The following is a 15,025-nucleotide window of genomic DNA, read 5'->3' on the forward strand; positions in this document are numbered from 1 at the left end:
CCCCGCCTTTACCCTTCTGCTATTGGTTAAGAATTACGGGTTTCCATGGGAAAGATGACGGTATTGCCAAGAGCTAAGCTCATTGCTCAGTGTTCCTGTCAATCATTTTATATAAACAAGCCAACCTCCGCACGTGGAATACCATGTTACGTGTCTCGCGTGGAGTGAGCCGGCTAGTTGTGACTTCTAAACGACGCGTTGCTAGTGGCAATTACATAAAGGCATACAAGTCCGAATGATCGATAGTCTACGAAGAATTGCACATCAAGTTGATTGTTCGCCTTTAAACATCCCACGGCGTGGGCTGCATAGTGACAACTGAGTTTCTGTTGACAACAATCCTTTGCAGGTAACTTATCTCTAAAACTGAGCGGCGAATCAAAAATGTTAATCAAAAGTTAAACACGAACGGGTACAAACAAATCCGTTTTTAAGTTTGTTATGATGGTGTGGTTTTTAATAACTCTGCCATATGCAGCCATTTAAAGTTGTTTCATAACGAGAATGTTTCCACGTGGGGCTGAAAGGGAGGGGCAGGAGAGCCAATGCTTTTTTTGAGGAATGACAGTGTCACACAAATGTTTCATTAGTAAGGTAAACATTTTACTATGTGGACTTTTAATGTGCCTACGTGACTGTGGAGGTTTACTGCAAATTTACTAGGGGTGTCAAAGTATTTTTTTCTGCTCGTTTTTTTTTCTCTTTTTAATCATGTTGCAACAAACATGTTTAAATAAAGAAATCACCTGAAAAGAAAAAAATGAATGACAGGTTGAAGCCAAATTATAAGAGGCCCGTCTTCCACATAACTTTAGACTCTTCTATTATCAAAAGGGTCTCAAAGGGCTGCACGGACCACAGATCATTGCAAACCGCAGACTATTATTACACAACCCCTGATCTGAAACCGACATGAGGGCAAAAAATACACAACATAAAATATAGGTTATTCATATGCTATAGAATAGAAGTGTGTTTTAAGCTTAGATTCAAACATTTCCACTGAGGTTGCAGATCAAATCTCAGGGGGAAGAGCATTCCACAGCACCAGGGCTGCGGATCTCTTCTTGACTCTTGGGATCACTAGTAGACCAGCATTTTCAGAGCAAAGGCTCCGGACCAGGACATATGGAGAAATTAAATCTGAAAGATGTGAGGGAGCAAGTCCATGCATGATTTTGTGTACTACCAACAGAACCTTCAAATCACATCTTAAGCTAACAGGGAGCCAATGCAGGGTAGCTAAAATCATTAGGGGTGTAGGGGCACCAAGTCCTGGGCAAGTACAGCCTGGTGGCACCCATCCCTCTCCAGGCCAACAAATGTTTTCACCCAGTCTCAAACCGGGGACCTTTCGCATGTTAGGGGAACTTGTTAATACGTCAAATGGATAGAAGGCCAAAGAAAAAAATCAGCCACAAGCCACAGATATAATTTAAAACAATTTCAAAATCAAGTTAAGTCATATTTATTTGTATAGCCTTTAATCACAAAAAAATTCAAAGGGTTGAACAGACCACCCTTACACACCCCCTGATCTGAAACCTATATGAGGGCAATGAAAAACTTTGGATGAGGGAAATTGAGAAAACCTTGAGAATGGCACATGTAGTTTAGTGAACCTAATTATAACATCTTAAAACAATCATAACAGGCATGATTTTGGGGGTGTTCAATCACCCTATAATCCAACCCAAGCACCCTCAAGGCTGTTTTCTGTAATAAAGGACAGGATAAACTTAAATATGATGAAAATCGCTAGATGAAAAATAAAGAAGTAAAACAAAACAAAAATGTGACCGACGCAATGTCTGCAATATTCCGCTGCCTTGAAATGGTTAAATGGTAAATGGTCTGCATTTATATAGCACTTTTCAAGTCAATGAAGACTTCCCAAAGCGCAATTTACAATGTACTTCACACACACACACTCACACACCAATAGGGAGTCAGCCATGCGAGGCGCCTACCTGCTTATTGGGGGCACTAGCGATTCAGTGTGTTGCCCAAGGACACTTTGACATATAACACTGAGGAGCCTGGAATCGAAACCTGTCCATTTAATTCCTAGAACCACCGCTCTTTCACCTTCTTTCATTTTCCAATTTTATCCCCCTGAGAAATGCCTTAAGTCGTTTTATGAAAACAATGTTGTTGAGCAAGGTTATAGACACAACAAAATTTCCTTAAACTATCGATCAGTGAAGATGGTATTATTTAAATATTATTTATTATTTGATAAGTTGTTCTGTAATTATGATCTCCAATATATGTGCCTTTGAAAGCGGTGATACATTCAGTTAAAGTATTTTTGAGTATTTAGAATTTGTTTTTGTCTTATTTGGGGCAGCACGGCGGCGCAGTGGTTAGGGCGTGTGCGGCACAGTTCTAAGGTCTCGGGAACGTCCTGTGTGGGTTCAAATCCAGCTACCGGACTTCCTGTGCTGAGTTTGTATGTTCTCCCCGTGCTTGCGTGGGTTTCCTCCGGGTACTCCGGTTTCCTCCCACATTCCAAAAACATGCATTTCAGGTGGATTGGCCGGTCCAAATTGTCCCTACGTGTGAATGAGCGAGCGAGTTGTCTGTTCCTGTGTGCCCTGCGATTGGCTGGCAACCAGTTCAGGGTGTCCCCTGCCCACTGCCCAGAGATGGCTGGGATGGGCTCCAGCACCCCCGCGACCCTGTTGAGGATAAGCGGTGCAGCTAATGAGATGAGATGAGATTTTGTCTTATTTGCCCCTTAACTGCTTCAATATACGTTTAAGCAGATATGGCTGTCAGATCAGCCTACGGTAGGACGAATCAAGAGGGTAGGAAATTTCTGCAAAACACTGGACCAAATGTGGAGGTAGTTAGGGGACCACTGACTTACAATGGCATTTCTCATTTCAATCAACTGTTGCAGTTCTGCCGAATGAGTCATGCTGCATACTAAAGTCCATATTGTGTTTACTAGACTAGAATTCACATGCTGACACGTTAGCCACAACACAACATGCTACACTCCAAGAAAGCCAAAAATGTAAATCTCGCAAATATAGTTTCACGCTTGCTGAGTAAGTGCCAATGTCTGGTCACCAAATCTTCCCTGCTGTCTGCCCGGCTGGGGGTCCACTTAGCGCCACTCTCTCACATCCACCTCCTCCCACCGCTTGCACTTGAGCAGCATCATACTGAGATGCTAAAAATTTCCAGGTTATGTCTCGAAAAGCCTCAAACACAGTGGGGAGGTCTATCACTTCCAAACTTATTACTATTGTGAAGAAAAAGAAAATCCTCAGATTTTAATTGATCATGAGACCTGGAAAGTCGGCCGCGTGTGTGTAGAGCACGGGTGTCAAACCCGCATCAGACCCGCAAGACAAGGCTGAGAGTAGCGCAAGAGAAAAAATGAGATGCACCTTTAAATATGTCCACCTTATGTCGCCAAAATCAGGTGCCACTCCCAAAGCAGCTATATCTGGATTTTTTTTCTCTTTCTCGTTATTTTTATCTCTTTTTTTCTATCTTTATATTTACCTCTTTTTTATCTGTCTTTTCCCCTCTTTTTCTGTCCTCTCTCACTTTTTCCTCTTTGTCTCTCTTCACTTTCTGTCTCTCTTCTTTCTCCCTCTCCAGGGCGGCATTAGCTCAGGAGGTAGAGCGCTCGTCTTGGGATCAAGAAATCGCAGGTTCGATTCCAGGTTCCTCCGTGTTAGATGTTGAAGTGTCCTTGGGCACTGAATCCTTAATGCAGTTTGGCGCCTTGCATGGCTGCACGGCCGCTATTGGTGTGTGAGTGTGTGTGTGAATGGGTAAGTGTGAAGCACATTGTAAAGCGCTTTGGGAAGTCTTCATTGACTCGAAAAGCGCTATATAAATGCAGACCATTTATTTTCTCCTTCACTTTTTTCTACTCTGTCTCTTTGCTTTCCGTCTCTCCTCCTCTGTCCCTATTTATCCTTATCTCTGTCTGTCTGTTTCGATCTCTCTCTCTCTCTTCTCTTTTTCTTTGTCTGCCTCTTTCTTGCAGGTCCTTTTTTCTATCTGATCTACTAGTCTGGCCCCCATTCGAGTGACTTTCTGCCCTGTAAACCCCAAACTAAAACGAGTCCGACACCCCTGTAGAGCAAATTTAACATTACTGATGGCATATAACTTGACAAACGACAAGGTCACCAGCCTTCTTAAATTCTTTTTTAAAGGTACACTGTGCAACCAGTTGATGTTGCCGTTTCATGTAGTGTATTCATAAACTAGTCCTACAATGCATTGAGAAGGATACAAACTACACAGACAAGTAAGAATGAAACTCATATTGGGAAAAGTGAGTGATTATTTTTTTACTGTCATCAGTTAACTTTCTTTTGTTGGTTTTGTTTTTATGTAAAATTCCAAAATCACCCAAATTCTTAAATCAAATGTTACATTTTGTACATTGTGTAGGTAATTGATACCATTAAACAGTAGTTCTCAAATAACTGTATATGTGCCTTTGGGGTTATGTAATATTCTTCCATCTTCTGCACCGCTTATCCTCAATAGGGTCGCGGGGATGCTGGAGCCCATCCCAGTTATCTTCAGGCAGTGGGCAGGGGACACCATGAACTGGTTGCCAGCCAGTCCCAGGGCACACATAGACAACTCACCAGCTCATTCACACCTAGGGACAATTTGGACCGGCCAATAAACTTGACGTGCATGTTTTTGGAATGTGGGCGTAACCAGTCAGTTTTTCATGCTTGTAAATGTTTTCAAATCAAAATGATAGCATTTTAAAATCTATATTTTCCTCCATAAAGGACAGGATAGGCTTAAATATGATGAATACCGCTAGATTAAAATAAAGGTAAAACAAAAATGTGAACAACACAGCGTCAGAACTACTCCACCGGCATGAAAGGGTTCGCAGCGTAGTATTTCTGCAGTAGTATATCTATAGTAGAATTTTTGCTAAATATTTGTAGTATCACTGTATTTATGTAGTAAATCTTTAGTTTTATTTTATTGCAGTATTTCTACTGTATTTATTTTTCTTTCTTTTCAAAATGTTAGGTCTCTTTTTAAGCTCTAAATTTGATATTTACACTTCAAGAAAGTGTCGCATTTTTGTTTCAGACACACAAAAGAAAAATGGGGACAGTTGGTAAAAAAAAAAAAAAAATACATATATAACCAGTACTGTATTTACTGTTGTATATATAATCATTATATTTTGACCATTTTTGTTTTTATTTTCCTGTAATGACATGATTTTGCCATTCATTTTTAATTATGCTCATATGTTTATTTTTAATTATCAAGAATATCACCACAACATGGTGGTTCGCACATAGCCCCACAGTGCGGAGGTCCAGGGTTAAATTCCAGCCACCGGCCTCCCCGTGCAGAGTTTTTCATGTTCTCTACGGGCTTGTGTAGGTTTCTTCCCACATTCCAAAAACACACATGGGAGGTTGATATGAGTGCACTGGAGGAAAGAGGTCTAAATATAGTGGAAGCTAGAGCTCTTGTTGGTGATGGGAATGAGTAGAGAGGCGTAAAAGGATAGTGGGATGTTTGGACTAGTTCTAAGGGATGGGCAAGGTATGATGCGGTAGGGGTAAACCAGTGAAAGTTATCGGGCCCTGCTGTTGAACAGAAGAGTGTGTTGTATCACCCTGACCCGAGTGACATGGCCGCTTTCGTGTGTTCCATTTCATCTGGAGGGACAAAAGCATGACCAACTTGGGTGCCGAGGTGCTTAACTTTGTTTGGGTGTTTGGGCATTTGGGTTGGCCATGGTCCAAACATTTTTGTGTTTTTTGCTACTTTTTCCCTTTTTTATTTTATTTGTTTTTGTATGTGTTTGTCTTGCTGTCGGTCACCCCTCTCGAGGGATGTGACCAGGCTAGATAGGTTTATTGTTGCCACCAGGCTGTACTTGCCCAAAACATGCCACAGAAAATGGTGCCGCTACCACCCTAGCGGTTAGGGAATCCAACAAACCAACCAACAGAGAAAACATTTTTTTCCTGATAATGTCAAAACCATTTAATGCAGGTCTATTTATTTACAAAATTAGTTGGGCTCAATTGTTAAATTGAGTAATTTAGTCTGCCAGGCCAGACATTCAAGGCAGTAAACAAATAAATAAATCAAACTACTTATCGACAGACGTGGTTAAGTAACGAGTGACATTTGTCTTGTATTTGAAAAAAAAGTCCTAAAAAATAGTTTTACCACATAGTGCTTTATTTTACTTGTGTGCGAAGACAGTACACAATAGGCTAAACAAAAGTAGTTTACCTCCTTACCCATAATTGATCAGATATGGCCCGTGAATTTGTCCAACCTGTCGTGCAGGATGAAACTCAATTCCGAGTTCCTGCATCTAAATATAAGTATTTGTGAATAGTGAGTTGAGCCACCTTTAGGAGTGATCAAAGAGAGAAATCAAACGTTTACGATTAATGGTAATGAGTCATTGACAACGCTGTGGATGGATTTTGGCCCACTTTTCTTTACAAAATAGTTTCTGCCATACTGAAGGGTTTTCTAGCATGAACTGCCACGCCACATTTCAATTGGATTTAAATCCAGACTTTGGTCTGGCCACTCCAGATCCTTAATTTTTTTTGAGCCAATGTGGAAAATTACTTTTTCACATAGTGCCAGATAGACACAAATAAAATCTAGGCCTAATTAAATGAAATCAAAATGTCAAAGGCGCATTTTGTATTCTCTTGGATTGTCTGCGTTATATTAAAACTGGTTTGATGATCTAAAACCTTTGATACATAAGCAAAAAACACAGAATTCAGGAAGGGGGCCCAAGGGTCAATTAAGCAATCACAATATTTTTTGTTCAAACCATCACACTGGTTTTCAAAAACCCTCAGCTAAATGTAACTATGCAAATTGTACATATGAGATCAGTGACATACTTACCTGTTAACCAAATGCCAGAATTTGCACAATTATTTTGTTTATCGCCTGATTGCATCCATTCATTCGTTCGTTCGTTTCCACTCATCCGGCCGGTGTTAAATTGCAGGGGCAGAAGAACGGGCGGGTAAGACCGAAGCTTCCTATTTCCAGCCAATTCCTTTACCTCATCTGTAGCGGAGGACCAGTGGCTCTTCTCCAAGATCTTCCCAGGTCTTCTTCTCTCCCTACCCATACATTCTAACACTTTGACATTGAAAAGCAGTAGATTTAATCGCGCGAAACACAATCCACCTCCAAAAGTTAAAAAAAAAAAAAAAAAAAAAAAAAAACAAAACAACAAAACATGTCCTTGTTTAAAAACAGAAGTGGTAAACGTTATCAAAACAGAAAAATCTAATGTGATTGTTTGAGCAGTTTATCCACACACACAAAGTCTTACTTCAAGATAAAGCAACCATGGACTAAAATACTAGTCTTAAATAATAATAATAATAAATTAAATTATAAATAATATTCGATGTTTAGATTTAAAAAAGTGTTTTTAAAGGGAGAAAAGCGGTAGTCTAACGCATAAAACAGATGGTTGGTTAGTATGTCTTTAAGGCAGGGGTCCCAAACTTGCAGCCCACAGGCCATTTGTGTCCCACTAATGGTATTTTTAAGCGCTCAGCTCAATATAAAAGATAATTGTTAGTGCGGCCTCTGCAAGTTTGATATGGATGCTACCTCTGTGCTAAATAGTCAGGCGAATCTCAAAATGAGGAACAATTCTGTTTCAAATGCAGCTAACCATTACAGAACATCATCTCGAAGAACAGAGACAAAGAGAGAAAAGAGAAGGAGAGAGAGAGAAAGCAAGGAGACAGAGAGCCGAATAAGAGACAGCAAGAGAAGAAAGAAAAGAGGAAGGGGAGACGGAGTGAAGAGAAAGAAGAGAGCCAGAGAATAGAGACCAAGAGAGAAGGCAAGAAAGAGACAGTGAAGAGAGAGGGCAAGAAAGAGAGACTATGTGAGGGCAACCACCAAGAGGGCCAAAGAGAAAGAGAGGGAGGAGGGAGAAAAAGAGGGACAGAGAGGAAAAGAAATTCAGCTCCAGTAGATTTGAGAGTGGCGCCTGGCTTTAGCGACATCAACTAGACATATTTAAAAGTGCATATTATTTTTCTCTTGCAGGCTGGATTCAATCCCAGGTAAATTGATTTTGAGACGCACTGAGGATAAAAAAATTCAGCTGCTCAATGTATTACATTGTTTTAAAAATCACTCTTTTTAGGGCGGCACAGTTGAAGACTGCATTGCACATGTGCTGCAGTTTTGAGGTCCCAAGTTAAAAAAAAAATAATACAATAATACATGATCATATAAATGTGCATTTAAAAGAATAAGTGTAGGTCTAAAATTTTATATGGGGCTCACTAGAGGGGGTTGACATCTTGCTGCTCTCAGTACCACAAAAACCTGGACAAAAAGAGAAATGGGTCTGGTGTGGTCACTTTGACTTGCCCCAGTTTGTATGCTTCCATGGGCTATGTAGCACTCATTTTCGGTTGCCCCCAAACACCGCCTAAGTATCCCCGTGGACGAGTTCTGGAAATATGTCATGGTTCATTGTATGTCTCTATGTAGTTTGATTTCTAACTGGCATGATGTTTGATGGATGACTGTGCCCGTTTTAACCTATACAAATAGTAATAAAACCTGGTATTGACAGAGTAATGATGTTATTTTCGAAATGCATATCAAACTGGTATCCCTTTGCACTGTTCAGTAACAGAATAGAAGCTCTTAGCTTTAATAAGATTGGCAACCCCTGCACTTCATAATAAAGCCACGTCTAGTAGCCAAATATTTACACAGTGTCCCTTTAAGTGAGCTGGCCCACTTAAAGGGACATTGCCCTTTACGCCATGGATGCCAATTTATAGGCCAATTCTAATCCATGCTGAAGCTATGTCATGTGCCTTCCATTCAATATTTCGTCTTTTAATAACACCACATCTATCCCACCCTTCATTAGAACCGGCCTTTGTGCATCCCCACTCACAGGTGGGTGGAATTCTCTGAACAAGTGAGTCACCACGTGGGCAGCCGTGGAGCTTTAAAAGGCAGACCTGATTGTCATGATTATCTAACCAGAAATCCTCTTTGTAATGTCTGCTATTGATACAAGATTCATGGAGGTGTTTTTTTTTATCATTACAGATGGCAAGTACACTTAATACCAAATAATTACTATATCTATTGGTAAAAGAATACTTTGGAATGTTAGTTGTGGTCTAGCTTGTATAAAAAGCTAAATTATACACAGACATAATATATATATATTTGGGTAACACTCAATACAGTATAATCAAGTTAATTAAACGCATGAAAAAATTGGCAGATTTCTTTATGCAGTGCGTCTTACATTACATCCAGAAAGCAAACTCTTTCAAAATTACTTCACGTAATGTTTTGGAAGTACAAGTACTGCACATTCATTATACAAGACCATATATATTCATTTGAATAAACATACTGTACTTCTTTATTGAGGCACATTTGTTTCTGTAACCCATATTAAACTCTTAAGCGCTTTCAGATGAAGCGGTTTGGCCAGGATTGTCATTATTTAAGTTTGAATGTTCATTGGTTACTTTAAGATTTGAAAACTACGGCAGATTTACAAATTGCAACACATGCACACAATCCCCAAGTCAAGTTCAACATACCAGAGAAAAACAACTTTTAATCAATAAACTGGATTAAAAGAAGGAAAAAGCAAACAAAAAACAAAAGAAAAAAACATCTGTACATTTGTCAATCAATAATATCCAGTGGCTAAGACTTTCTATAGCTAGAGGAGCAATTGCAAAAAAATAAAATAAAAAATAGGCTTAGGCCTGGTTTATACAAGTTGATACACTTATAGATGGATATTGCACAAAATACTTACACAGAGGCAGCTTATTGACAGGTGTCAAAATCTTGAGGTTGCATATAAAAACTCTTGAAAGGCGGGCCAAATTGCACATTTATGGAAAAAGTCTGCGACTTAACATTTGCATAAGTTCCTTTCAGCATGACCAATTTTCATTGCGTGGGGGGTTATTTCTTTGTAATAATATCTTTTAACTGTTCTAAACTTGGTTGGAATTGGTCGGGAAGAGAAAAACGACCATCTTACAATTCCTCCTAAAACGTTGCAGTGTTTTAAGGTCCAATTTGACTAACGAAAGCCACTTAAAAATATAAACAAAAGGCTCACTTCCCGTAAGGTCTCACAACTATAGAACAAAGAGAAGGAAATACATACAAAAATACAATCTACCCAGAGAAATGGGGTTCTTACAGTCCCACTAATACGCTGGACTTCCTGTTTGTCCTTTAAGAGAGGAATGCTTGAAGGTGCACAGGAAGTAGTAAGGCCAGATGTCCTTTCAATTTTACACGTGTCAAATCTCTCACCCTAAACCTGATGTGTAGGCACCTTTGCCTTCAAAGTGTCTGTGCCGCTCTAGGAGCGGTTGTCTTTGGCAACGTTGTGGGCCATCCAGTTGACTTTGGTCGTCCAGCTCTCCCTCAACGCCTCATCAAATTTCTGACGGAACTGTTTTAGTGCCTCCTCATCAGTCTTGCCCAGCGCCAAGGAATCCTGTGGGATTGGGAACGTTGAAAAATATTTTGTTTACAAAGAGGTAAAAACTTTTCAAATAAGGACATTTCACATGCATTTCAAGCTGTCCTGATGCAATTAAGGGCAATGCCGTTTCACATGACAACGCAATACAAACTACTGCAATTGCAGCTACAGTGTTGGCATCACTTTGACAATTTGTTTTCTTTTTCAAAGTTTAATGCGTGGTCTTTTGAGTCAGACCGCCGAGAAACATGGCAAGCATTTCAAGTGTTTAAGCACTTCACCCAAAACAACCTCAATAACACCAAGCATTTTCCCAGATTTCAAGCACCTGTACGAACCCTGATCTAAATCAGTGTCGTTCACACGGGTGGTCGCAGTTGCCTGTCAGGTGGTGCCACTGCCCCACCCATGGAAGATACAGGGCCTAAATCAAACCAAATTCTTAATCTCATGGCCAATCAGAGTGGAGAATGGTCAACTGGAGCACACTACGTCATGTTACAAAGATTATAAACTTGTCGCCATGAAAACAAAGTTTGAGGATACATGGATCCCTATGTTGAGAACACCACACAGAGAACACCAACGCACTTTTCGCCGGAGGTGGTTACTTAGGTGAATATGTGTTTTTGTTACTTGGTAAGTGGATCGACGTGACGTTTTGTATCACAATAGCGACCAGAGTGTGTTGCCATTAGCACAGTTCAGAGGTCCTGGGTTCAATTCCAGCTACCAGCCTCCCGGTGTAGAGTTTCCATGTTCTCCCTGAGTCCCCAGTCACCCCCCCCTGGTTACATGATTTGAGCAATGTAAACAATTGTTTGGACTGATAAGGGGACCAGACCAAGATGAACGCTGCCTTTTCCCCCTAAGCCCTCTTTTCTTTCTGTTGTCAATCGTTTATCAAAGTTGTTGATTTTGAAATCTGTGTCATTAGGTATATATTTTTTTATTTTACTCTTAACTACAAACATGTTTAATGCCGCCCTCGGGTCATGTGGTGAACACATTGTAAGACATTAAAATGGTTCGTGGTACAGAATTGGCTGAGGACAACTGCTATGCAGTACATTAAACATAATAAAGGACAACACTGCCCCCTGCAGGACTGTTAGTGTACCTGCATAAACATTGCTTTAAATGCCGTAACCTTCCACCGCAAAAACACGCAGTAGTTCAATGTAATTTACTTACAATTCCACCTAAACTAAGAATAATTCTTATCACTGCACTATTTCTTTAGTGTTATTTCATTTTGCCAAGGCAACTTTGATCTGTCAGCAATACTTGCATGCCCATCGATTTCACCTTTAGGTACTGGATATCTTTCACTGAAGTGAGCTCCGGCAGGCCAGCAGTAAGCATGAGAGCAAAGAGCGTGATGAAGAGGTTTCCGTTCTTCCTTAAGATCAGATAGGCCTCCTCACAGTACTGACGAAAACTGCAACACACAAACATACACATTCTCACAGTAATGTCCTTCATTACTAAAATTAACAGTGATATTACAGATTTCTATCATTTCATACAGAGAGAAAATATTAAGTATAAACACGAAAAAGGTCCCTGATTCGGAAGTGGGTGGAAACATATGTTGGCCTGGAGAGGGATGGGTGCTGGTGTTATGCCGAGAAATGCATTCCTGCAGAGATTTGCATCCCCTCGCTACTACAACCACTTATACCTCGTTTTATCTCACTTTTATATCACTTTTCGGGAATGTAATGGCGAACATATAACCAAAACCACTGCGTCTTGCATTTGTTGGGAATATAATACAACTTAAACCATTCCGTCTTTGTATTTGTTGTGAACGTAATCGAACGGTAATGCACACCGTATATAAATCACTTTTGAGAACTGTTATGCACTCTACCGTAAAGCTTATTATGCTGAAATAAGCTTTATGGTAGAGTGCATAACAGTTTCAATACAAGCGATTTGAATAGAATAAGGCAAAATAAACATGTTACCTTCTCCAAAGTGATTTGTATACGGTGTGTATTACCGTTCGATTACAATCACAACAAATACAAAGACTGAATGGTTTAAGTTGTATTACATTCCCAACAAATGCAAGACGAAGTGGTTTTGGTTATATGTTCGCCATTACATTCCAGAAAAGTGGTTATAGTAGCTAGGGGATGAAAATCTCGGCAGGGATGCATTTCTCGGCATAACACTGGTAGGCGGTACTTGCCCACGACGCACCACAGGAAATGGTGCCCCTAAGACCCCTGTGGTCAAGGGATCCAACCAACCAACCCCAGAAGCATTTTAACACCGACATAACAATTGACAGAAACTGCTACTGTTTACCAGTCTCTTCTGACATCTACTGGTGGCTGCGCGTACTGCAATAATATTTTCTTTATAATAGAGGTTTGCTTGGATAAAAACAGTAATCCAACGAGCAAATTATTTCGCTTATTTTTTGAATGTAGATTTCATTAAATGATATACACAAAAGAATGTTAAAGTATTTTCCCTAACCCCAAATTGGTAAGAAACTTGAAAGTGCACCTTATGACCCAGTGCGCCTTATGTACCAGAAAGATTCTGTCCATATAGGCGTCCTACCAATGTCCAGTGCACATGCACAACGCTGATAGCGATTTGTGCCTTTGAAAGCGTTGAATCTTTTTACAATTTTTGCTTTTAGTCTTATTTGACTCTAAATGCTTCAAAATATGGTATTCCAAAGTTGTTTTTAAGCCTATTGTGTTTCTCTGCGGTAGCGTTCTAGCAGGTGTTCGTTTACTATGGTAATCACGGAGTGTATATATGCATGCAAACCCTCGTTTTTTGTTGGTTTTACTTAAATATAAAGAAAACAAAATTGCTGCTGTCAGGTCATCCCAACATATCATCACTATTTTTGATCGGGGGATATTTTCCGACGGTCAATCGTTGCACTGATAAAGGGTAAGTGCATACAATGTGTATTAAATGCTCAATGGTGTATAAAATGCGCAAGTTATACATAAAAAAATAGCTAAAGTCAGTGAATGAGCTCATAAAGCTGGGAACCAGAGACCCCCTTTTCTTCCTGTAGTAAGACCAAACTACCAAAAGAAAGTAGCTCTAACCACAGTTATAATTCGATGCACTTTATCGAATTAAAGAGAAAGCCTTATGTATGGAAATCATATGACAAAAGAGTATTTTGGAGGGGGTAAGCTTTATAATTCCGGAAGATACGGTATATATACAACTCATATTATGAAGGAAACAAGTGATACATACCTTCCAAACTTTTCAGTGTAACCCGTTTTTCCCTGCTGTATGACATGGATGAAGTCATGTGTGAGGATGAAAGGCACACGCTCCCTCTTTATACCAAACTTTGACTTGAAGTTGCCCAGTATGTGACCAAAGTCTATGTGAAAAAGCTGGCGGGCACAAACAAAAGCAAGAGAGGAATAAACTTAACTACCTGCATTGAAAACATGTATTTACTAGTCTTTGATGACACTGAAGTCTACGTTATAATCCAGGGGTGTCAAACATCAGCCCCGCCAACAGATTGAATCTAGTCACCGAGACAACGCTTGAACACAAGAGTAAAAAATCAACTGCAGTTTAAAAAGTCCACTTGAGTAAGTCGCCAGTCACAAAGCAACTGTGGTTGTAATACCATTTTTTCCCCTCTCTTTTACTTGATCCATTTCTCTCCCTCTTTCCTTCTCTTTTTGTCTCAGTCTTTAGCCCTTTTTTTTCTCCCGTTATCTTCTCTCTTCCTATTTTTCTCCATTTCTTCCACTTTTTATTTCCCTCTTTCTCTCTCTCTTGACTCTCACCCTTTCTTTCTCACAATGTTTTCTCTATTCTTATCCCTCTCCTTTTTCTCTTTGTTTTTCGTTCACTCTTTCTCTCCTTTTTTCTCTCACCCTTTCCCTCTCCATTTCTCACCTGCTTTCTTTCACTCTATAGCTCTTGTTTTTTTCCTTCTGTTTTCTCTCTCCATTTCTTTTACCTTCTCCATTTTTTTCTCTCCCTTGTTCTCTTTATTTATCTTTGATCTAACTGCTGGCGTTGTTTGAGTACCGTATTTTCCGCACTATAAGGCGCACCTAAAAGCCTTACTTTTTTCAAAAGCTGACCATGCGCCTTATAATACAGTGTGCCTTATATATGGATCAATATTAAGTTGCAAAGTCTTGCAACTAAGGCAAGCAGCCGCCGACTAGATTTCCCCCCGAAGGCGAAGCAGTCCGCGGTGTATGCTGGGATTTATATACCGGCATTTCATTTCCTAACCAATGTGTCAATCATCATTTGAATCAGTCACTATTGGCTAAAGTTATTCGGAGGCAAAGGGGGCGGATCCTTTTTATCATTTACAGGCTCGCAAAGGCTAAAGGGGCGAAACAAAGCCTGCAATTGCGGCATAGAGAAAATTTTTTTTTACTATTCTGTATTTGTAAATAATTTACTCTCCTGGATTTACTACACTCACGGTTGTAAGAAGACCATGGTTACGTATCATTATTG

The 15,025-nt window shown here is 39.9% G+C and overlaps 1 protein-coding gene and 1 long non-coding RNA gene across 5 annotated transcripts in view; one reads left to right on the plus strand and one right to left on the minus strand.

The window, feature by feature from the left end:
- The first annotated feature begins 131 nt into the window (after window positions 1-131).
- Window positions 132-10,791, plus strand: LOC148358470 (uncharacterized). Of its 2 annotated transcripts, XR_015851605.1 has the most exons (4): window positions 132-349; window positions 3,619-3,671; window positions 7,016-7,119; window positions 7,695-10,791. It is a non-coding gene; the product is annotated as an uncharacterized LOC148358470 (long non-coding RNA). The 2 variants fall into 2 exon arrangements; XR_015851604.1 differs by lacking the exon at window positions 7,695-10,791 and having other exon boundaries at window positions 7,016-7,251.
- pik3cb (phosphatidylinositol-4,5-bisphosphate 3-kinase, catalytic subunit beta) overlaps window positions 9,611-15,025 on the minus strand; it is a 97,419-nt gene continuing 92,004 nt past the window's right edge. For all 3 annotated transcript variants that reach the window (XM_088346446.1, XM_088346447.1, XM_088346445.1), the window contains exons 22-24: window positions 13,778-13,923; window positions 11,840-11,972; window positions 9,611-10,543 (exon numbers count right to left, since the gene is read on the minus strand). In XM_088346446.1, the coding sequence (XP_088202572.1) occupies window positions 10,406-10,543; window positions 11,840-11,972; window positions 13,778-13,923 (417 nt within the window). In that variant the 3' untranslated portion in view covers window positions 9,611-10,405. The remainder of the gene's footprint in view (window positions 10,544-11,839; window positions 11,973-13,777; window positions 13,924-15,025) is intronic.

This window comes from Urocampus carinirostris, chromosome 10 (genome assembly GCF_059441175.1).
Source record: "Urocampus carinirostris isolate Australia breed hairy pipefish chromosome 10, RoL_Ucar_1.0, whole genome shotgun sequence".
Classification (NCBI taxonomy): Eukaryota; Metazoa; Chordata; class Actinopteri; order Syngnathiformes; family Syngnathidae; genus Urocampus; species Urocampus carinirostris.